The 23183-nt window shown below is 42.9% G+C and overlaps 1 protein-coding gene across 3 annotated transcripts; it reads left to right on the top strand.

Annotated features, from left to right (window-relative positions):
* The first annotated feature begins 693 nt into the window (after positions 1–693).
* Positions 694–16506, top strand: slc6a1a (solute carrier family 6 member 1a). Of its 3 annotated transcripts, none has more exons than XM_062541005.1 (15): positions 694–838; positions 4875–5262; positions 5484–5615; positions 5780–5880; positions 6004–6113; positions 6276–6408; positions 6950–7084; positions 7228–7331; positions 7976–8100; positions 8344–8456; positions 10927–11058; positions 11291–11393; positions 11723–11823; positions 12916–13083; positions 14153–16506. In XM_062541005.1, exons 2-15 carry the CDS (start codon positions 5031–5033, stop codon positions 14540–14542), a joined length of 2079 nt encoding a protein of 692 aa, XP_062396989.1. In that variant the 5' UTR covers positions 694–838; positions 4875–5030; the 3' UTR covers positions 14543–16506. The 3 variants fall into 3 exon arrangements, with proteins under 3 accessions (XP_062396989.1, XP_062396988.1, XP_062396990.1); XM_062541004.1 differs by lacking the exon at positions 694–838 and adding an exon at positions 3736–3928; XM_062541006.1 differs by lacking the exon at positions 694–838 and having other exon boundaries at positions 4800–5262.
* The last annotated feature ends 6677 nt before the right edge of the window (positions 16507–23183 follow it).

Here is a 23183-nt window from a genome sequence, read left to right as displayed (position 1 = left end):
GCGGAGAAGGAGACGTTCGCAAAAGCTCTCTGTGTAATTCGACACACGCTGCTGCAGGTCGTACAGGCCTGTGTGTGCATGCGATATAACCGTACACGTTTGCCTGTCAAACGTTTGGCATAACACACACATCAGCCTCCTCCCTCCCATTAGGCGGTGATTTACAGTATACTCGGGGTCTGCTCTCAGTGGTAAAAGTAGAGTCGAGTTTCGAGTGGATCTCAGTACTGGCAAGAGAAACGGAGAGGCAGGACAGTGCGACACTTGGCCGTAATATTGGGGGAAGCGGTAATGTGGCACCATTGGTACTTTAAGCAGTGCCACTGGCACTGAACCCCACAGCAAAAAAAAAAAAAAAAAAAACGATGGCAGAGGCAGGGATTGGGTCTGACTGTCGCCATGTTGAGAAGAGAAACACAAATGGATTTCTTCTCCTTCAAAATGATTTCTGGGCCATACATTTTTCATCTGAACCTCTGAACCTCAATATTCACATAAATGGAGTTCCTATAAAACTTAATTAAACATTTTCTATGGTCTCCACAGAGCAATCCCACAAGACATACCAATATAAGAGGAGAAAAGGCTGAGACCGATTATGCTGTTGCCTAGCAACACTTGCACAAAATTTGAAACGATTTAGTGGCCCCATACTGGTTTATCGGGGGTTATGTGCTTTCGTTTGCAGAGCACATACGGTATGTACACACCGTCCGGCTGATAGTGTTGTCGATGGCGTGGCAGGTTAAGTCACTCTTGTCTCCCTTTGCCTCATCCGTCTCTCTGCGAGGACGCCGGCCGTGGGATGCTGTATGGCGATGATGGAGATGTCATGAAGGTAGGTCAGTGAGTTTGCTATTTGGAACAGTGAAATATGGTGCATCATGAGAGGGAAAATGGGACAAAACCACAAGGCTATTACAGCAGATGGGCTTTGCATATTGCATTGACACAAGAGCATGGCCAAGAGGACAACGACCAACACCAAAACACACACACATACACACACACACACACACACACACACACACACACACACACACACACACATTTACGTACACACACACACACGTTTACGTACACACACACACACACACACACATGTTTACGTACACACACACGCGCGCACACACACACACACACACACACACACACACACACACAAACACATGCACACACACACACACACATGCACATTGTGGGGGAAAAAGTGATGGCACACATAATCTGACAAACGACTGAGATGATCAGAAAGTGTTCCTGCTAAGACCCGTGTGGCACGAGTGGCATTTTTGACCACCTTCCCCCCATAATAACTGTATCATCTGTTAACGCACGTGATTAGTGTGTGTGGGAATGCGGTCGACTCGAGCACCCACTCCACACTCATTGAGGCCATGCCAGGCTTTTGCGTGACAAGAAGCGGCGGCACAGGACAACAAATATTTGCACACCTATATGGCGCCTCGCATGTAGCCTATTTAGAGGTGCAAATGGGCTGTGCTTCTTTTATTCACGTGCACACACTCCCCCCTTCTTCCTCTTTTTTTGTGGTCGATCTCTGGTCGACCAAATTAGGAGTTTGCCTGCATTCACCCCATTGCATTATGCAGGGAAAATGGAAATCTGAAGTTTTTCTCCCCTCTATTTTAGAAGAAAACAAGTCAGCAATAATATGAATAAATTATGTGGATTGCTCACTATTGATGATCATGTTAATCAGTTTATTTGTAATCCCGACAACCATAGCCTCACAGAGAATCAGGGAAATGGTATACCACTGTATATTTAGGATGTATGATGCAAACATTGCATCTGTCTCGTCTACCAGGCACAGGGTGTGTGTGTGTGTGTGTGTCTGTCTGTCTGTTTGTGTGTGTGTGTGTGTGTGTGTGTGTGTGTGTGTGTGTGTGTGTGTGTGTGTGTCAGTGTGTTTGTGTGTGTGTGTGTGTGTGTGTGTGTGTGTGTTAGTATGTTCATTTGATGTTTTGAGATTAATAAAAGCAAGCACATTTTATAATCTCTCCCTCCTCAGTCAATTTGTCACGGTAGCTGTAGGAAAAATCCTCGCGGTAAGAGGCTCCATCTCAGTGTTCTTAAAAAGCTCACGTTTATGTCTGAAGTGCCATCAAAACAGCCCCCACAGAACACTGACACTGGGCTGTTAGATGTTTGGTGACCATGGATTCTGTGGTTCTGTGTGATTGAAATCACAATGGTCACAATAAAGTATGACACATGCATATGCATTTTTCCTTCCTCCAGGAGGTATATATATAGTGCAGTTCATAAAGCAAGAGAGGGGAGCCAGAGTCGAGAGCCTTCATGCTTAGGTTGATGTTAAATCACTCTTCACTCCATTGGCTGTGAAACAATCCCAGAGTTTAGGCAGCAAATGGACCAGAGTTCACCCTTTAATTATGTCACCAGCAGTAACCGTGCCACCAGCCAGAGCCACGCGCTACCCTCACAGCTCACAGCTCCATGGCAGGTGCATAAATCCACGGCGTGTTTCTCGCAGCCCCATGTCCAGAGGGAGAGGGAGCCAGATGGGAATTTAAATGTTAAGTTTCATGTTGTATCATTAGTAGGTTAGTTCACCCCTCGTTGCTTCTCCATCTGGTGCCATTTCAGCTTCGCACCAAGAGCAGTGGTGAGATGCAAGGGAGGGGGGGGGGGGGGGGGGGCAGAGAGAAAGATTCGCACTGTAGGCTATCGCACTGACCCCCAATGCAACAATGCTCCCATCTAATTAAATAAGCCATGCGCTTGTCATATCCTCTGTTTTTTGGCAAAATGGAAGGAACAGCCATCCCCAGCCATAGTGTGTGGCTGTAGCATTTCTGACATTAATCTCCACTATTTCTCTGCAAATTCCACATGGCTCTTTGATGGTGGTTAGGCAAATCATATTATTCCTTGACACTATAACTTGTCCTTTTTTACTGACAATAAATGACCTTGCATTGAATACACACAGAGTGTACAGCTCCTAGCACAGAGATGGTATTGGAATTGTCTCCTTTCTCCTTGTAGGTTTCAGAATAATGGAAACTGAAGGAGGTTAGGTTCCCTTGGTAACCTTTGAAAGGAGCCGCTGGGATGTGGAGCAGAAAGAGGACAACCTTTTCTTGATAACTTCAATGCCATTCAAAAGAGAATCGCTCATTTTCTCACCAAGACAATGGTACATCCAATGAGAGACCGTTTCCCTCACAGTTTCCTATCAATAAAAAAAAGCAGCATTTGAGAAAAAAAAAATCTGAAGCAACAAATATTTCCCAGAAACAATGATTGTTGTTGCACCTTGCATAATATTATTTTGGTTTTCCATACAATAATATGTTTACTCAGGAAAGGTATTCAGACATCCAATGTATATTTGGGCTGTTTTGATGGTTGTCAATATTGTAGTTGAAACGAAATTTTGGGTCTATGAAAATACGTGACAATAAACGTGTAAGAAAAATTGAAACCACAAACATATATCGGGAATTGGAGGTGAATATATGTCAATCGACTATACATGTATGTGTGTGCATGTGCGTATTGGTGTGTACTTCAGGGCGGGAGTGGGGGGGTCGACTTTCAGATGACATTGACGCTATGTAGATGGGAGTAGGGAATTGTGCTCCCTGTAACGTTGCTGCTTGTTGATGTTAGACAGTCGCGCAGGGCGAAGCTGGTTCTTCTCGTGTAGATCCAGCCAGGACCTCAGCACCACTGGCCCCTGGACAGCTCCCCGCAGCGAGACACTTGCGCGCCATCCCGCAGGACTGTTTTGTTCCAAGTCTTTTAATGGAAAGAAAATATATTTATGTCCCAAGTAACACTGGAAGTTTACAACTTTGGGGGGAATCTACGGATACCTCATTGCACAATTCGTGGAAGCCAACCAAAACCCACTGGCAGAGATCAAAAATTCGTTGTAAGTAAATGGGTTTTTGTTTTCGATTTGGGCTGAAGCTGGAAGTTGCGACGCAAGGTATTCAAGTCAGTATACAAGTTCAGCATTGCTTTGAAGTGTGATGATTGAAGGAAAACGGTCGGAAAAGGTGGTAGCTGTGGTTCGCGATATTGTATGCACAATTACAGAATGTAAAGAGACATTAAAGATTTACTGCTGAATGTCTGGCGCTCCGCAGTTGAAGCGGATCCATGCAGCCTGGTGCGTAAAGCTTGCGCTCTGGGCATTCCTTTGTCTCACTCGATATAATTGTTTTAGCATTTGAAGACATTGCAGTCTTCCATGTGCAAAAATATTTGCACACAACGATTGGAATGCATTTAAAGATCGCAGCATTTTGTGATGAATCGCACTTAATGATTATTTGCATGCGACATGGGGAAGAATCCTGTTTTTGCTTCTAAATGCGCGGAACGGAATGATTCAGCGTGCACATTTGTCATAAAGTTTTGACACCGATGTTGAATTTGTCACTTAGCGTTAAAACAATTGATGGAATCAGTTCTCTTGTAGACATTCTGTGTGAGCAAAATATTATTTATTGATTATAAATAGCATAAGCTGGCGATAGGCTCTCACTCTGTCTGTTATGTATGTTTTGGCAAAAACTCTTTTCTCAGGGGTAAGATCAGATTGGCTGTATTGCTGATGTAGCCTACATCATTTCAAGAGAAAATTGACGGTCACAGCCTTTACATGTCTTTAATGGTCTGTCAATAAAATCCAAGACGTTTGATTCCAAATCCCACCCATGAAAGGACCGACTGTCTTTCAAGTATTTAGGATCTATTCCTCAGAACACCAGACCTGACGGGTTGAACTGTATTTATAGCTTGTCTCTCGTTTTCTTTGAAGAGTGGATACTCTTACTTGTCAATAAACTAAGGGTTTAATTGTCTTGTTTTAGGTTAACGGCAACCGACGAGCTGTCTCACGGTGCGGTTTTCAATCTGTCAAAACAGTTGGTTGAAAGGTTTGGTCATAAACCGCGAAGCTGCTGTCTACGTGGACTGGTGCTGAAATCTCACGTCCAGCTGCCAGGACCTCTGCCAAATCCAGAGAAATGGCGACAAATGGCACCAAAGCCTCAGATGGCCAAGTTGTGACGGAATTGAACGAAGTATCAACTAGTGATAAGGCAAATACGGCGGAGGCGAAAGGCGAGAAGAAATCGGATCTCCCTGCTCGAGAAACATGGGGAGGGAAATTTGATTTCTTATTATCGTGCGTTGGCTATGCCATTGGATTGGGAAACGTTTGGAGATTTCCTTACCTTTGTGGCAAAAATGGTGGAGGTGAATATGTTTTGATGTATTTTTTTTGGTAAAAGCATACTTGATAGGCCTATAAATGTTTTGTTTGCTTTTTATTCATGTGTAGGATTCGAACCAATGTTTGTCTGGAACTGTGTAATCAGGATCTCTTCTGTGTCAGTCATTTCTGCTGAGTCTCATGTCATGGTAAATGTACAGCTCATTTCAACTCTCACTGACGTGTAATTCATCTGTTCACGCAGGGGCCTTCTTGATCCCTTATTTTTTAACGCTCATTTTTGCGGGAATGCCTTTGTTTCTTTTGGAGTGCTCTCTTGGTCAATACACGTCGATTGGTGGACTTGGAGTATGGAAGCTTGCTCCAATGTTCAAAGGTACAAACGATTTTTTGTGGTAATATTGGTCCCAGTTGCTCAGCATAAGTTGTATGGAATGCAGTCCAATATGTTGTGCATCATTCAGAAAGAAATAAATTCAACAGCACAGTGCTTTGTAAAATATGTTACAGCCTTTATAACCGGTCCTTTTCATATCGCAGGTGTTGGCCTTGCAGCTGCAGTGCTTTCATTCTGGCTAAACATATACTACATCGTAATCATTTCTTGGGCCTTGTACTATCTATACAACTCTTTCACCACTGTAAGTGTGTAATGCAAAACCCCTCCACTCAATCCAAACATCTGTTTCAAGGCATTATGGAAAAAAAATAGACAAACTCCATTTGCTTAATTATTAAAGTTCCTATGCATCTCTCTCATACAGGAACTGCCATGGAAATCTTGCAATAATCCATGGAATACTGACAAGTGTTACACCAACTACAGCATTACAGACACAGCCAACCTCACCAGTGCTGTTGTGGAGTTTTGGGAGTAAGACCTTTAACATTTAATCTCTTTCCAAGCAAACAAATCCCAGCAATACTGTACATGATCACCTGCATTTAAAAAAAAAAGTATAAAAGGGGACAAAACGTAGCCAGGAAACAAAAGTCACGGTTTGTCTGGTGTCTGCCCTTTAATCTCTTCCAACAGGAAAAACATGCATCAGTTAACTGACGGCTTGGAAAAACCAGGACAGATCAGAGTGCCATTGGCCATCACTCTGGCCATCGCCTGGGTGCTCGTGTACTTCTGCATCTGGAAAGGTGTCAGTTGGACTGGAAAGGTAAGTAGGGGTGGGGGTGGTGGTGGTGGTGGTGGTGGTGGTTCTGTGTGTGTGCAGTTGCGCGCCAGCTTGGCATGGTATGGGTGACGGTTATGCAATATTAATCCATCTTGTATTACCTCATGAATTATTCATGCCACCCCGAGAATCATAAGGCAATCTGTCATAGTCCTGCTCTTACTGGTGTCTCAATTATATTAACATCTCATCCTTGCCCCACACACAATGATTTTTTTTTTAAAAACAATTGTCCTCGATTTTGTTCCTCATTTTTACGCCTCAATTTGAAGGTGTATAAGCCAAACATTTCCTGAAGTCAGTGGAATATAACGGTGAACATACTTGTTTGAATGGCCTCATTAACTGCAGTCGAAGTTGAAGGCCACTGAGCTTGCCTTGCATATGGTTTCACCCACTCCAGCGTACGTTCACATGCAAGGATGATTAAAAAGCCAATCAAGGAGCAGCATGGCGTGATTAGTAATTAAGAGCCTTAATGGAAGCGTTCCTGAGCACTAACCAGGTGATTGTGCTTCGGCAGGTGGTGTACTTCTCGGCCACGTACCCGTACTTCATGCTCTTCATCCTGTTCTGCCGCGGCATCACCCTGCCTGGGGCCACGGATGGCATACTGTTTTACATAACGCCAAATTTTGAAAAACTCAAAGAGTCTGAGGTGAGGGTGCTTTCAAAAACCCTTGATACAGATGAAAGAAGAAACATAAAAATAAAATAAAAAATCAACAACAGTATGGTCAAAGGTCTTTTTTCTTAAGTACATTGCCTCACCTGTTTCTACTTATGTTATTTCTAAACCAGGTATGGCTTGATGCAGCTACTCAGATTTTCTTCTCCTATGGTTTGGGTCTGGGCTCACTGATAGCCCTTGGGAGCTACAACCCATTCAATAACAATGTTTACAGGTATGTAGTCCCAGAGAGGAACAGCGTAAAGGTTCAATAACAATGTTTACAGGTATGTACTGTAGTCGCTCAGTTGAACACACTCAGCTGAAAGGTTCAATAAAGATGCTTCCAGGTGCTTAGTCAGACAGTTGAACACACACTGTTCAAATGTTCAATAACAATGTTTACGGTTGCTTAGTCACAGAGTTGAACATGCATAGTTTAAAGGTTCAATGGTAATGTTAACAGCTATAGCCTGTAAACAGTTGAGCACCCACAGCTAAGGTAGTGGTAGCCTAGTTACAAGATATTTAGCTTGACAGACTTAAATGGAAATGGGAAATGACTCTGCTGGTCAGGACCTTAAAATCAAAGAATACATTAATTGCTTTCACAGAATCCTTACTTTGATGGAACATTTGCTGACACAAAATCATTATCATGCCAGAGTAGGCTTGAGTGCCGGGTACAGGATGTGTCATTTGAACACCCAATTAAGAGTGTTTATCATCGTAAAATATCTTCAAGAGTTTAGTGCTCTTTACAGATCAATATTCAACAGTGTCTGCATATTTGTACAAAATGCTGCCATGTTGATGACTTGTGAACAGAAGGGACATCTTTCACTGTTTATGAACCTTGGCTCTTTTTTCCACTTGCAGAGACTCCATAATTGTGTGTTGCATCAACTCCTGCACAAGCATGTTTGCTGGACTGGTCATCTTCTCTATTGTTGGATTCATGGCCAACGTCACAAAGAGATCAATAGCTGATGTAGCTGCTTCAGGTGACCAAACCCCTTTGCACCTCTCTGATCCTGTTCTTGGTCCCCCATGAGACCATTTTGCCTGAGACCAGCAAAACCTCTTTTACTGAAAAATGGATTAGAACAAAATGCATAACCTAAAATGCATATTATTTTCTCATCTAGCGTCTGTCCTAGCAGTAGGGGGAAAAAATGTGTCTGTCTGCAGCAGGCATCTTTGCCGGCTGAGAGAGAGATATCACTGACAAGATTTCTTCTCTGCAGGTCCGGGGCTGGCTTTCTTGGCTTACCCAGAAGCTGTGACCCAACTGCCTGTATCTCCACTATGGGCCATTTTGTTCTTCTCCATGCTTCTCATGCTTGGGATTGACAGTCAGGTAAGGATGTGGAAAATTTATGCATGCACTGTCCCAGAAACATGAGCACATTCACTTCTGCTCATTTCCTCCTCATGTGCCTGGAAGATGATCGGCACAGCGCCTCTGCTGGCCAGTGGAGGAATCGCAGCCAAGCCGTTCACGTCTCCTCAAATCACCTCAATTAGCCCCCCCAGAGCCCTTGGCCACTATGAATCAATTCATTTGTTCATTTCTTCATCTCGCTCATCCCCACCATTAATCATCTTGCTGAAAGTAGAATATGTACGTCGTCTAAAGGCCAGAGTTCACATATCAACTGTAACAGCTTCAGACGCCAGTTGACATTACTGGGCTGAGAGCGGATATTTTTTAACGTGTGCATGGGTAAGATGGCCACATTAAGCAGGACACACAGTGCACATGGGGTTATGTTTTAGATCTCCAACTACCGTCTGCAATCAGATGGTGAACTGCAAAGACAGAGGAGCGGGGAAAAAGTAGACTTACAGTATATGTTGACATGATAATTTACAATACAACACCATAAAACACACTGACCTGTTTGTTCATGCAAATTATGTGATACAATTGTTATCCTTAGATTTTCACATAGTCAGTGATAAATTGGTACCAACATTGGACCACAGAGACATTTCCTGCATTAAAATGGTCTCACACTGATCATCCAGGTTAGGCCTGATTCATTTTAGACCAACAATTGAAATTCTCTATTTCTTGTCAATTTTCTCTTTATCAGATGACTCTGGTGTGAAGCTCATTCTATTCATTTAATCCCTCTTGAATCTTGAAACGTTTGTGTTGTTTTATCGACCCGTGGATTAAACAATGGTGATCATGCGAGTTAATATTTTAACCATTTAAAGGGACACTTCACCGATTAGCATTAAGCTTTGTATCTTTAGAAAACCAGTCATGTTTTTGAATGGTCGTGCATCATTCCCTCAGTTTGCCTTGAGATGGGAGAAATATGGATTTCAATGTTGGACTTCCTGCTGTCAATGATGTGAAAATCATCATTTTACATCATTGAAAGCAGGAAGTCCTATTCATGGGTTTCATTAAAATCCGTATTTCTCCCATCTCAAGGCAAACTGAGGGAATAATGCATGACCATTCAAAAACATAACTTGTTTTCTAAAGATACAAAGCTTAATGCTAATTGGTGAAGTGTCCCTTTAAGGTTTGGTCATGTGTACTATAACATTTGTGTAATATGTGTGTATTAATTTGGTGCCAATTATGATCACTGGCCATATGTACAGTAAGTGTGAGCACAAATAGCCCCAATGCATTTTTGCATTTTGCTGTTTGGGTAGCCGGGTGGCTAAATATTCTACACATTTGTAAATGCAGCTTATGGCAGACAATGGAAGTGTTATGCAAGGACAGTATGAATCATGTAAAATAGACCTTAGATTGGAAATGATATAGCTAGCTGTTTCTCAGCCACTGCATCTTATGGCTTATAGCTGTCTCGCTGTCAGCAGAGAGTGAATCAGTAGAACGATGACAGAGAGAGAGTCTAAGCTACCATGACAGGTTAGTAATGGATGAACGTTTACATAGACATTTAGAAATGGGTCACTCTGGTTGTGTCTTCATTGTTTGGTTGTGCAACCCGTGAGTCTCACATTGTGCATTGCGCTGGATGGATGGGGAGTCTGTAACTGTGGCTGTGTGTGTGTGTGCGCACAGTATATCTCTGCAGGAGATAAGACCAACTGTACGAGTACGAGCCATTTTACAGAGCCCTGCTAAATGCCAGTGCTCATTTCTGCTGGCTAATCTCTCTCAAAAAGGTGGCCTTTAAAAATACGATTTGTGAAATGAACAGCTTTCGATTGCCCTACATATCTTGTACGGGCAAGTATTAGACCACAACCCAGCATCTGGGTAATAATCAACCCATCAAAGAAGAAGAAGAAAGAAAAAAAAACCTTGGAGTAATCAGTTGTTTTCATTTGGTATTATCTACCAAAATGATACAGAAAAATACAATTTGCTCATTTCATTCATATCTGATTCTGTATTGATGTCTCATAAACTAGACCCACAGCAAAGACTGCATCATGGTGACGCCAAACGGATGTGATTTTTATCAGGAAAGTAAGATTTGAATCGGGTAGAGAGGAGTATTTTCAGGGGTATCTCTGGCACACGGTAATGAAACAACATTTCAGTCTCCAGCACGTGTGTGATCATGTAACACAAACACACCCTTTGATTTGATTCCCTTTGACATCCAGCGAAGGCGAGGAGAGATTGAGATGGACGAGAGATGTGGCGCTGGCCTCCAATAGAGGCCGCTTACATAATAGCACTGTGCCCATCCCGTGATAAGTTGTCATATCTGAAGTTGTCCTGTCAGACAGCCTTGTGTATTTATTTATTTGATTATTATTGTTGTTATTTATATATTTATTTGTCTTTTTTTTATGTGTGTGTTTTTTTTTGGGGGGGACACTAGTTCTGTACCGTCGAGGGTTTCATCACTGCTCTGGTGGACGAGTTTCCCAGGCATCTGAGGAAACGGCGGGAGATCTTCATCGCCTGCGTCTGCGTCGTGTCCTACATCATTGGCCTGTCCAACATCACACAGGTGAACCCACTTTATGGAGACTACAGACCCATACCTTTATTGACTTCATCATTTTGACACAAAACTGCCTCCTAGCAATAGACCTGTTTCTGCTCCTCATCTCTGTCTACAGTGGATATATAATGGAATGAATACAGTGTACAGTGTCCAAAAAAGGTTATTTTTCCCCCCATTACCACATACTGTACATAGTTCGTTTTTAGTGAGTGATGCCTTATTTTCTTGTTTTCAGGGAGGCCTCTATGTGTTCAAGCTGTTTGACTACTACTCTGCCAGTGGGATGTGCCTGCTCTTCCTTGTCTTCTTTGAGTGCATTTCCATCTCCTGGGTCTATGGTTGGTATCTATACTGCTGTACAAACGTACCCTGACACATCTGGCCAACAGTCACTGACCAAAAATCACCTCTTGAATTCCTTTCCCTGTAAATAGAATCTTTCTAAAAAATCTTTCTAATTCACTAAAAATAGGCATTTTCCTGTACGCATTTCACAGATAAACACCATGGACCGTTGACTTCTATGGTGCAAAATGATAAATGATTGGTAAATCTAACAGAACAACACTTAGACGTGGGAGAGAAAGAAGATTATGAAGGTTATGAAGAATGTAAGAACTGATAGGCTATCACAGCATTTAAAAATCTGCTGTCTCTTGTTACACAGGTGCGAACAAGTTCTATGACAATATTGAGGAGATGATCGGCTACAAACCCTGCATATGGTGGAAGCTGTGTTGGATGATCTTCACACCCCTCATCGTTGGTGTGAGTAACAACCCTCTGAACTTTTCCTTTGGGGAACACATTTGAGAAGACTCGATATGTCTGAAGAGGGTGATACCTTAAAATAGGCTTAGACCACTTTTCCATTCTGAGGGTAGATGAGGGTAGAGGGTCAAGAGGCAGATGGCCCTTTGAAAAGCGGGCTGATTTTGGATTAGCCAGCCCACTGTAAAGATCTGTGCATGTGCGATTGTGCGTCTTTTTGGAAGAAATGTCACAAGATGAGCGAAAAAAAACAAATGTCACACTCCTCTGGGCAAAATGTGACTGCGCTGTAGCGTGGACAGGATTCCAAAATCTATTACCACAGAGCCAGCCAGCCAGTCAGCAGGAAACACAGAGTTCAGTGGATTCGCTGAAGGATCTTAAAAAGATCATCTTGTAGACTTATACACTTTTTCATACAGGGACAAATATTTTCTCGCACCCTTGAAATATATGGGGACACCTTCTTCCTCTTTACTTGCCATACCATTTATAGTGCCCTCAGTCAATGTTAACATTTTCCCCAGTGCATTTTTGTGCTTGTGTAGAAAGTCCTTATAAAATGCCCTTGTAAAATGGTGTTTAAGATTGACTTCAAGTCATTATTTTTTCTCAATTTTTTTCGCCTTAAGGGACCAACATTCACATGTGACCTAATGAATTAATACATACTGTAGCTAGCTTGCGATTCCTCTTTTCATCCATAAGCCTTCTCCAACTTTCTTAATTATCTTGTCCGATTCCTGTTACGCTACTGTACTGAGTTTGTGAATTTTGTTGTGTATTTCCCAATGTCAAGCACACATGCAATCTGATGAATAATCATTAATATACAGTATGTGGGTCAAGATTGTGCAGATTAATTACATTTAAATGACTCTACAGGCCAGGGTCACCACCTCCTGTTTCAATTTCAACCATCTTTATTGTGGCTGCATTGCTTTGTTACTCTTCTACTGTATATGGCTTGTGCAGGGCTCACTCACCAACAGTTTTTGCATAACTGTAATTGTGCTCTGTAGTCTGTAAACAACTATAATCACGCTCCATAAATGAGAATGAAACGTGACTTGACTTCAATTCTTCCAGGGAGTGTTCCTGTTCAGCGCTTTTCAGATGGTGCCCCTGACCATGGGTGATTACGTGTTCCCAGGCTGGGGTCAGGGGGTCGGTTGGCTCATGGCTCTGTCCTCCATGATCCTCATCCCTGGATACATGGTATACATGTTCCTCGGCCTCAAGGGCACTTATAAGGAGGTGAGAAAGCTTAGGGTTCACAACAGTGAATACATTCACACACCTTATCAGCTAATTATTGTTTTTATTTTTGTTCATGCTATATTTACGACACCCACATCTTTCTTTAGTTGTCTTATTAGTTAAAGCCTATTACTCCTAATATTAACCTTCATTTCTAATGCTATCTTTGGTCGACAACATCTTCAATTAGTCATGCTAAGAAAGCAACACTGCAGACAAAATCCTTCAAGTTATCCATTCTATTATATTATATGAGTCCATTATATAGGGTCCATTTCTATATAGCCTTTCTCTTTTTAGTTAATCAAGGAATTCAAAGAAATTAAATTGTTGGGCGTTTGCTTAGATGAGGATTTTAAATGCATATGCACATTTGCTAATTCTTGTGTTGCATTGGTATTGTGGGCCTTCCCTTCCTCCACTAGTCATTTGAAGGCCTTTTCTCTTTGGATGATGTAAAATCATTTTTAGGGTTAGTTTGAACCTTGTTTCAGTGATAGTACAGATGAGAAGCGAACCTTGATTTATTTATGATAATATTGGAGCCATATTTTTTAGCCTTTAGAATACCAGTTGCAGTTGCCATATGGCAGAAGCCTCTGAATTCTGAAAGGACACATATTTTCTATTCCAAAAAAAATATTCAATCAAATTCACTTTAAGGACTATAAATTAAAATCAAGGACGATATTTACAAACAGCTGAAGTACTCTGCACTGTTAATTACTTGCACACATGTTTTGACTGCTACACAGCTTTCAGTCCTCATAAACCATCTAAACTTGAAATCTGTGTATGTTTGTGTATGTATGTATGCCTGTGTGTGTATCTGTGTGTGTGTGTGTGTGTGTGTGTGTATATGTGTATGTGTGTGTGTGTGTATGTGTGTGTGTATGCGTGTGTGTATGTGTGTGTGTCTGTGTGTGTGTGTGCGTGTGTGTATGAGTGTGTGTGTGTATATGTGTGTGTGTGTGTGTGCGTGTGTGTGCGTGTGTGTGCGTGCATGTGTGCATGTGTGCACTGATGCATAATGTGCGTGTGCCTCTGCCTGCCGTGCCCCCTCCAGCGTATGAGAATAATGCTTCAGCCACCTGTCGTGAAGCGGGCCCAGGTGAACGGCCCTGAGCAGCAGCCGACCGAGGTCACCGTCACCACCACCGCCGCCGCTGCCGCCACCGCCGCTGCAGCTGCTACCCCGGCCGCTGCCGCTGCTGCGCCTGCTGCCAACCCTGCCAGTCCGGCTCCTGCCACCAGTCCCACTGGCGCCGCCGCTCCCACCGCTGCGGCCGCTGCCAGCCCCACCACCGCTGCCAGTCCGGCTGCCGTAGCCAGCCCCACCGCCACCAGTCCTGCCAACCCGAGCAATCCGACCAGCCCTGCCAACCCCGCAAGTCCCACCAACCCCACCAGCCCCACCAACCCGGCCAGTCCGGCCACCGCAGAGGCAAACCTCTAAAAGACCTGTGAAGACACAGACATGTGCTGAGAGAGAGTGTGATCAAAGACGAACATTACAAAAAAAAAGGACTTCCATGTTTATAATAGAATCACCTACCTCCAGGGGCCATACGTGATCAATATAGTGATGAATTGCGTTGATTATCTCCTTTTATTTTGTTTGTTTTTGTTTTTGTTTTGCATTTGTAAAACCTGCCCTGCCAATGTAGCGTGTTTGCATTGGCACGTGTTACAAATGCAAAGCAACGATTCAGTGTCCATGAAATATCCCACTCTGTATTAACTCCATCATCCTCTGCCTGGAGAGAATGGGAGAAACGTGGTAAAAAAAAAACAAAAAAACTGTGATGTGAATTTAAAAAGCACAGAACTTTTTGCATAGCAATGCATTTGGGCCTACTTACAGTATGAAGTCAAGCACTATCTAAGGACCGCACAGTAGAGTAAAAGCACAGAGAAAAACAAAAAAAGAAAAAAAATCCATGAGAAAGTGGAAGAGATAAGACCAAAATAAGGGACCATACATAATAACACCGAGCCCTAATCCTAAATACTGGAGTCTATTACAGAAGGAAGCTCCTCTTTCCATTCAGTCCACTTCACTCAGAAAGTACGAAGCACAAAGACAGAAAAAAAGAAAAAAAAAAAAATTGCAGAAGCCCTTGGGTGACCCACTATCTGTTGTTTAATATGTTTTCAGAGACTGTTACTGTTTTATTTTCCTTTAGGGAGAAAAAAAGAGCTCGTATGCGATCGAGATGTTTTTAGACTTCTTTTTCGGCTGTTTTGTACTATTAGTGTTGTGATCAAGGACCAAATCATAGACAGACACAAGCAAAAATCTACCTATGCCATGCGGTGTGACGTCATCAAAGCACAGGGTAAATCATATTTCATAATCGTGAATACAGATACAGGGTGAGATTGAAAAAAAAAATACATATGATACCAGAACCTAAAGCACAGCTGGCGATGGAGCGGATCCAGACCACACTTGGGCCGGGTCTGTTCCTGGGACGGCCACCATCTGGACTCTGACTATCAAAGTAAAAAAAAAACAATAAAATGCTGAGCAGTCAGCCCTGTTTACGTATGCCTGTCTCCTCAGGACCATGTGGACTAAGATACAAATATCTCCTGACAGTAGCAGCTCTATAAGGAGACAAGGCCTTACGCCACAGTCACAGAGAAATAAACAAACAGACAAAATAATAATAATAATAATAATAATAATAATAATAAAAATAAAAAAATACTACCCCAATGATTTACCGATATTTTGCGTTTAAGTGAAACTGTGTATAATGTTAAGTATGAATCAGGCAATTCTGTCATTGGTTGATTGACAGCAGTTTACACGTCGGTTAGCTGTTCCTGTATCTGACACTGTAGTGAGAAGCAAAAGCACAAAGCTTTAATGTGACGGACAACTCCCATGGTGTGTTTGGACGGTGATAGTTTGCTTCTTCGGCAGCTAGTGCGTGCGTGAAAAGCATTTAGTCTAATGAAATGTGTTTACTCTGAGGAGCTGAACCACTACATGAGATGTGAAACAATGTCCTGTGAATTTTGTACAAAGTTAACTCAACCACAGTTTTTCTCTAGAGCTTCGTTGTAAAACTGTACTGTGTGAAACACGTATCTGTGAATGTCTGTAATCCATTGGAAGTTACTGTCTAAATGTTGAAGAGTTTTAAAGGAATTGCTGTTTTCTGCAATAATATTTTGATCTCAGAAACTAAAGCACATATCTTACAGAATTATAAGAAGTGGCAATGATTATAAAAATGTTGATTAATATACAAATAGAAACTATGTCTAGTAAGAAATAATATTGTTTTGTATATTTTTAACTGTTTCACTGCCTACAACATAATATATACAGGATATGTATTAATGGTGTGATATGATAAAGCACGATTGTCATGTTGTACAAAAATACAAAAATATGAAAAATAAAGATTCTACAAAACATTTCTGTCTGCATGTGTTGTTGTTATTGTATTCTATATCAAAATGTATTCCCTATTTGTTCTAAAATATCCAGGCACTTGAACATGACTTCAGATCACCGAAGCTGAAAATGATGTAATCTGTTTTTACATTACATTTCTCGTACACCATGCACTTCACACTTCACAATGTCTTATGTACACCATGTACTGTACTTCACATAGCCTATGAGGTGTTGGCTTCAAGACTAGCCCTTCATAATTTGCCATGCAATTTCTAAATGCACACATTAACACTAGGAAGACTGGGCTTTGTTTTCAATTATTTTCTTTTCGCAAAGTGAGCATTGCCTCCGTTGTATGCCAGCGCATTCACATGCGTCGAATGATTAAACATGAGAAATGCATGCTGTTGGGCAGAATATTTCATTTACTAACGCTGCGGAAAATGTTGGAAAAATAAAAACAATTTGCACACACAGAGAGAAACAAAACAAAAAAAATTGTACCCATGAAAGTATCACGAATCCAGTTTACATAATCCTGTTCAATTACCATCACCGAGCCCTGAGTTCTTTCTAGCCACGTCGCAGAGAGTGACAAAGACTACGCTGGAAGAAAAGCTATCAGAGACAAAAAGAAGAGGACACTGCCTAGTATTTAGCATTTCTTCGCACACTCGGCGGAGTCCCTATTTTTAAAGTTCAGAATGGCTCACAGTGTGACCGGGGGAGAGGGCACAGGAAGAGCAAACTGCTGATCCATGATGCTTTGCTGTAAGGCAAAGACAGAGGATGGCAGCTCCTGAATTCACGCTGGCGCCCCAGCAGTGGAAAAATCCATTCACCATCTCTGCACCCCTTTCCCCCCCCCCTTTTTTTTTTTTGGAAAAACACAAAAAAATCCTCAAGGAGGAACTTTCTTGCTATATCAGCCAGCTATTACTGTATCTGCTTCTAGAGTTACGTCAAATAAAATGGAGCAAGTGAACAGTTATGTAATGCCAGCACGCTTTCAATAAGTTTTGCGTAATAGTTAAAATGTGAAGTTAAGAGAATTTAATTAGCAACAACACTAAACCCTGTTGGCCCATACAAACATTTCCCAGGGCTAGTTCACGGCTTTTGCCCTTTATCAACACGTCACTGTCGACAGAGCGACACACAATCACATTTTACCTCCATTTCCTCACATCTTATGACACAGCAAATGCATCTCTCCAGGCTGGAGATGTGAGAGAGGGGGCAATCAGACTGCATCTCTGTCACACACCCAGAGCCTACAGCATGGCAGCAGCAGCAGCAGTGGTGACAAAGCTAGCTCCTCATCCAGTGATGCCTTAGCAGTATGTGGGCCAGACAAGGCTCAGTTCTGGCTCAGATGAGGGTCTCCTTTAGCATTTATGGAGTTAGAATCTAGCTGGATATGCTATGCTATGCTATACCTGCTCAGCTGTTGAAAGATCACACTAGGAGGCAGCATGAGGCATTAGCAGCACAGCTAGATCCTGAGCCAGCTGAAGCTTATATGGAGCTTTCATTTTACTCACTTCGAAGAACCCAGCACACACTTCCTCACACAGATAGCAGTGCATGACACACATCCTGCTCTGCTCTGGCCCAAATTGTGCACTACAGTAAAACTGGTGATATGGGTACATGGGTAGATAGACCAGGTGGGTACAGCTGGGTACAGTTGGAGATATGGGTCCACTGGGTATATTTGGACACTAATTACATAGATAAATCTGGATATATGGGGACACTAGGGATATGGAGACACTGGGTATATAGATGAAAATGGATATATGGGGACACTGGGTATATGGGGACACATTGTATAGATAAATGTGGGTATATGGAGACCCTGGGTATATAGATACATTTGGGTATATAGGGACACTGTTTATATAGATACATGTGGGTATATGGGGACACTGGGTTTATGGGGACACTGATTGTATAGATGATTTGGGTATATTGGGACACTGGGTATATAGGGACACTGATTATATAGATAAATGTGGGTATATAGAGACCCTGGGTATATGGGGACACTGCTTATACATTTGGGTATATGGGGACATTAATGGTATAGATACATTTGGATATTCGGGGACACTAATTATATAGATATATCTGGATATATAGATATATCTGGATGCTTTCTGTCAGTTTGGTACCTTCAGGGAATGATAAGCGTTCCTGTTTTTCTTTTTGGCTTCAGCACTTCCTTTTATTTCACAAACCCCCAGTGTTACATCTTAACTCCAATGCAAAGCCCCGTGAAATATGAATATTGAATTGTTGTCCAGTGCAAACACACACACACACACATGGGTGCACGCAGTCACCCACCAAGTGGACATTTTAACATTAAAGCATTTAGGGTCTTATTAAATTAATGCATTTTGGTGAAGAAAAGGGGGAAGGAGGGGGAAAAAAGAAAAGATTTGGATTTCTATTCATTAGGGGCTTGTCCCTGGTGACCTTTCGTATGCCCTAGCCTGTCTTGCCGTTTGTCACAGCGTATAACATCTCGCTGTTGTGCCAAGGGCTTATTGAGGAGTCATTGTAGATTACGACTCGGACCAAAGGCTGCATGCAAATCAGCTCTTGTAAACAGGGAAGAGCGCACAGGCATGGAAGAATAGTAAAACGGGGATGAATGAGCAGCAAAATTAATGGTGGTTTTTCACTCGTACTGACCTTTCTTGGGCTTAAAAAAATGACATAACCAACACAGATATTCCTCTAAGAGTAGAAAAAGAAGAGAAAATGAGGAAGAAGGTGATATTTACACATTTTCGCATTTACGCATTTTCAAAAAGCCAGTTACAGGTAACGCAAAACAGAACTGTGTTTTGTCATGCTTTTTCCCCCCATTTTATTCTCCACAACATGTGCACTTTTCATATACATCTAATCATGAAGATGTGCAAGTCCGTGGCACCCTACTACGTACAGTACGCTATACAGTCTAGTGCGATTAGCGGTGGAGCTTGAAGCCGGGGGAAAGTGCTGTGTTGGACGCAGAAATAATGTCAACATATGTCAACGTATATATATATCCGAGCGAGGTTGTCAGCATTCCATGTGTGTTCCATGTGCGGTGTCTGACTCTGCGTGGATGTGCGTTTCCCTCGAGCGGAGGGCGGACTACGAGACGCGTGGACTCGGGGCCCTGGTGATCTAGCGTTGGGTCTAACGAGCTGTGTCAGTACTGCCAGTGAATACTCACTGTTCATTCCTTGGATGCCAGAGGCTTGCCATCAAATCAGCACAGTCATACACACACACACACACACACACACACACACACACACACACACACACACACACACACACACACACACACACACAAACACACAGGAGAGAGTCAGGTAAAGAACAAAGTGCAGAGGCAATGGTTTAAAAGAGCCTTTTCGGTATCGTTTTGTAATCTGAAATGACCATTTTATTAAAATGTTGGATTTTATGGGGTCAGAAATAACAGCAAACAGAGCATGCCTCAATTCTGATCAACATTAGAATGCGCCCTTTACACAACTTTTTTTTTTTCGAGGTCTCTAACCTAAGGGAGAACCACACCAGAATATTTACATTATTTCAGCTTGAGTACCACACTCACTCTTTGCATGGTGCAATGCCATCGCGTGACCTAACTCATAACTAATTATGCAAATGTTCTTTTTTACCACCCTAAATAGCCTAAACACACGTTCACACACACGTTCACACACACACACACACACACACACACACAAACACTCTGTCTCCTTTCCTCCCACTCTCCCACTCTCTCTCTCTCTCTCTCTCTCCCTCACACACACACACACACACGCGCACACGCACACACACACACACACACACACACACACACACACACAAATTACCAAACATGTGTGTGCATGTGTTTGTACACATAATTAGCAACACACACACACACACACACACACACTCACACTCTCTGAATGTGAGAGTAACTTCTAAGCACACACACACGCACACACACACACACACACACACACACACACACACACACACACACACACACACACACACACACACACATACACGCACACACACACATACATAAACACACACACACACACACACACACATGCATAAACACATAAACACACACACATACACAGAAACAAACAAACCCACAAGCACACGTCTGCACATGAAGCTGATTAAAATGTATCAGGCGGGCCTCAGGGACACAGCAGAGGCAGCAGCACAGCAGCAGCAGCAGTGGTAGCTGTGTTAGCGGTAGCGGTAGCAGCAGTGCTATAGTAGCTGTGTGTAGCCGTAGCTGTGATTCAGTGGTCAGATGTTGTGGCCCGGCTGAGATTCTTTCTATTCCCGACTGTCATGATCGCTCAGCGCGGCGCCTGCTGACGGCCCAGGGTGACGAAGCCAGACCAGACCAGGGCACCCATACACCCCCCCCCCCCACACACACACACACCTCCTACCCCTGCCCCCTGCCCCTCCACACCACTCCGAGGGCATGGCAGCAGATAGCAGGGACACGCACCCTGTGCCATTAACACCCAAATGCCAGCCCCCGCCGAACTACGATCACATGGTACAGGCCAGGCCAGGCCAGGGGAACGTGGAGAGGGAGATGGAAGTGGATGGAATAGAGACGGAGGAGGCGACGGAGGAGGCGACTGTTTTCCCCATCCCTGATTCTTTGATGAGTGCTTGATTACTGATAGATAGATAGATAGATAGATAGATACTTTATTGATCCCCAAGGGGAAATTCAAGAATATACTGTAATACTGTAATACACATAATACTGTAATAGTGTGTAGGTTTGATTTGAAGCTCAAAAATTAGGTATTATAGATGTGTTATTGTAGTTCATTGCTTTTAAAACAAGAAAAATATGTGTTAAAATGTTATAACAAAATATATCCAAACACATATTTGCAAAGAGCCTCTCTGTAAAATAGAGGTGGCCATTTGTATCAGTAGGTGTGAGGGGAGAATTAAAATGCTACTGGTGTCAAAGTTTGGTCCATTAAAAGTCTTAAAAGAGGCTTAATGAGCTGAGAGGCTAATGGCACGGCTATTTTTGGGCGCACACGTCTCTGAGTCACACATCCCTGCTCGGGGATGAAAGGTAGGCGGCAGACGGTCACACACCGTGAGTGTCCCAGCACTGCGATGCTCTGCTGAGCAAAACACCCACCAAAAAAAACAAACAACAACAACAACAACATTAAAAAAAAACAACAGCGACATAAAAAGTTTAGTCCATCAAACTGATCTAATGTAGGAAAAACCCTGCAAAAACAGACACAGAAAGAGTGGCATGAAAGATGTTTCTCTTCTGCGACTGGCTGATGTTTTTTGGGGGGAAGCATGAAGAGAAAGACCATAGTGACAGAAGAGTGATATAACATTCTTATTTTAGGATACCATATTCTGCAATGTGTTTGATATCCATTTTATGTGTGTGCTCAGTTGTGAGCAACATTATTAAAGCACAAGGATTTCTACATAACAGACATAACAGTGATGCAAAAATGATATCAGATATTATGCATGAACAAGGGTGCGATTGGTCTAAAAGTGCAATTAAAAAAACACGGAAAGAGGATAGAAGTATGAGCAAATCCTTGGGCAAAATACTACACGCACAAACACACACACACACACACACACACACACACACACACACACACACACACACACACACACACACACACACACACACACACACACACACACACACACACACACACACACACACACACACACTTCCTCCATGCAGGCAACAGCAGAGAAAGTGTGACTCGTCAGAGCGTATCACTGCCTCTCACAGACGAGTAGGCTATTGCGTATGGTCTGTGTGTGCAGGACTGTATCCGAAAACAGACACTGTCAGGTGTGATAAGGGTTTGTGCGTGGCAATCTGCTATGAAACCCTGCCCTGTCCGATTCCCCTCCGTCCAGCTGATGATGCCGCCTGCCCTCTCCCCTGCCCCCTCCACTCCTCCTGGCCCTCAGTGAACTCACCGCCTTGTCCTCCCCTTACCCACCCCCTTTCCCCCTCTCTCTCTCTCTCTTTCACTCTCTCTCTCCCTCTCTCATCCCCCATTCCTTCTTTCTCGTTTCCTCTCCCTCTCTCTCTCTACCCCTTCTCTCTAGCTACCTCCCTCTCTCTCTCATCCCCCATTCCTTCTTTCTAGTTTCCTCCCTCTCTCTCTCTCCCTCTCTCTCTCCCTCCCTCTCTCTCCTGCCTCCTGTCTCACCTGAGTGTCCACACGGTAGAGGACAAGGCGGGGGCTCTGATATTTAGCACACTTGAAGACCCACGCTGAACCAGGAAGCCGCTCTGTCATGCCATTTCGCCCCCGCAACTTTGTGGACGGGAGACATGATCGAGCTGTAAAATGCAATTTCGTTCACTTGCCTCTCAGCGTGGAGAAGGCAATGACAGCGGTGACCCTACATTTTCTCTCTATTGCCACTATAATCCTCATGCAATGCCTTTATATATAGCTGTGCACTCCTGCTAACAGGAAACATAATGTTATTGCTTTAATTAAGCCCGCTACTCTGCTGTATGCCAGATACTTAATGACTCCTTCCTTCTGGGAGGGGACCAGCTCTCTTGAGAGGAAGCCACTGGAGTGTAAATGTCCTTTTTTCCCCATTTTTTTTT

The sequence above is a fragment of the Sardina pilchardus genome, chromosome 7 (genome assembly GCF_963854185.1).
Source record: "Sardina pilchardus chromosome 7, fSarPil1.1, whole genome shotgun sequence".
Lineage (NCBI taxonomy): Eukaryota > Metazoa > Chordata > Actinopteri > Clupeiformes > Clupeidae > Sardina > Sardina pilchardus.
Note: the sequence above shows the minus strand (reverse complement) of the source record. Positions and strands in the feature narration are given on the sequence as shown.

Excerpts from the sequence above, each read along its gene's own strand:
- slc6a1a (XM_062541005.1), top strand. The coding sequence starts at position 5,031 with ATGGCGACAAATGGCACCAAAGCCTCAGATGGCCAAGTTGTGACGGAA. Across the intron at positions 7,085-7,227 it reads AAAAACTCAAAGAGTCTGAG|GTATGGCTTGATGCAGCTAC; the intron begins GTGAGGGTGCTT and ends TTTCTAAACCAG. Across the intron at positions 11,394-11,722 it reads TTCCATCTCCTGGGTCTATG|GTGCGAACAAGTTCTATGAC; the intron begins GTTGGTATCTAT and ends CTTGTTACACAG.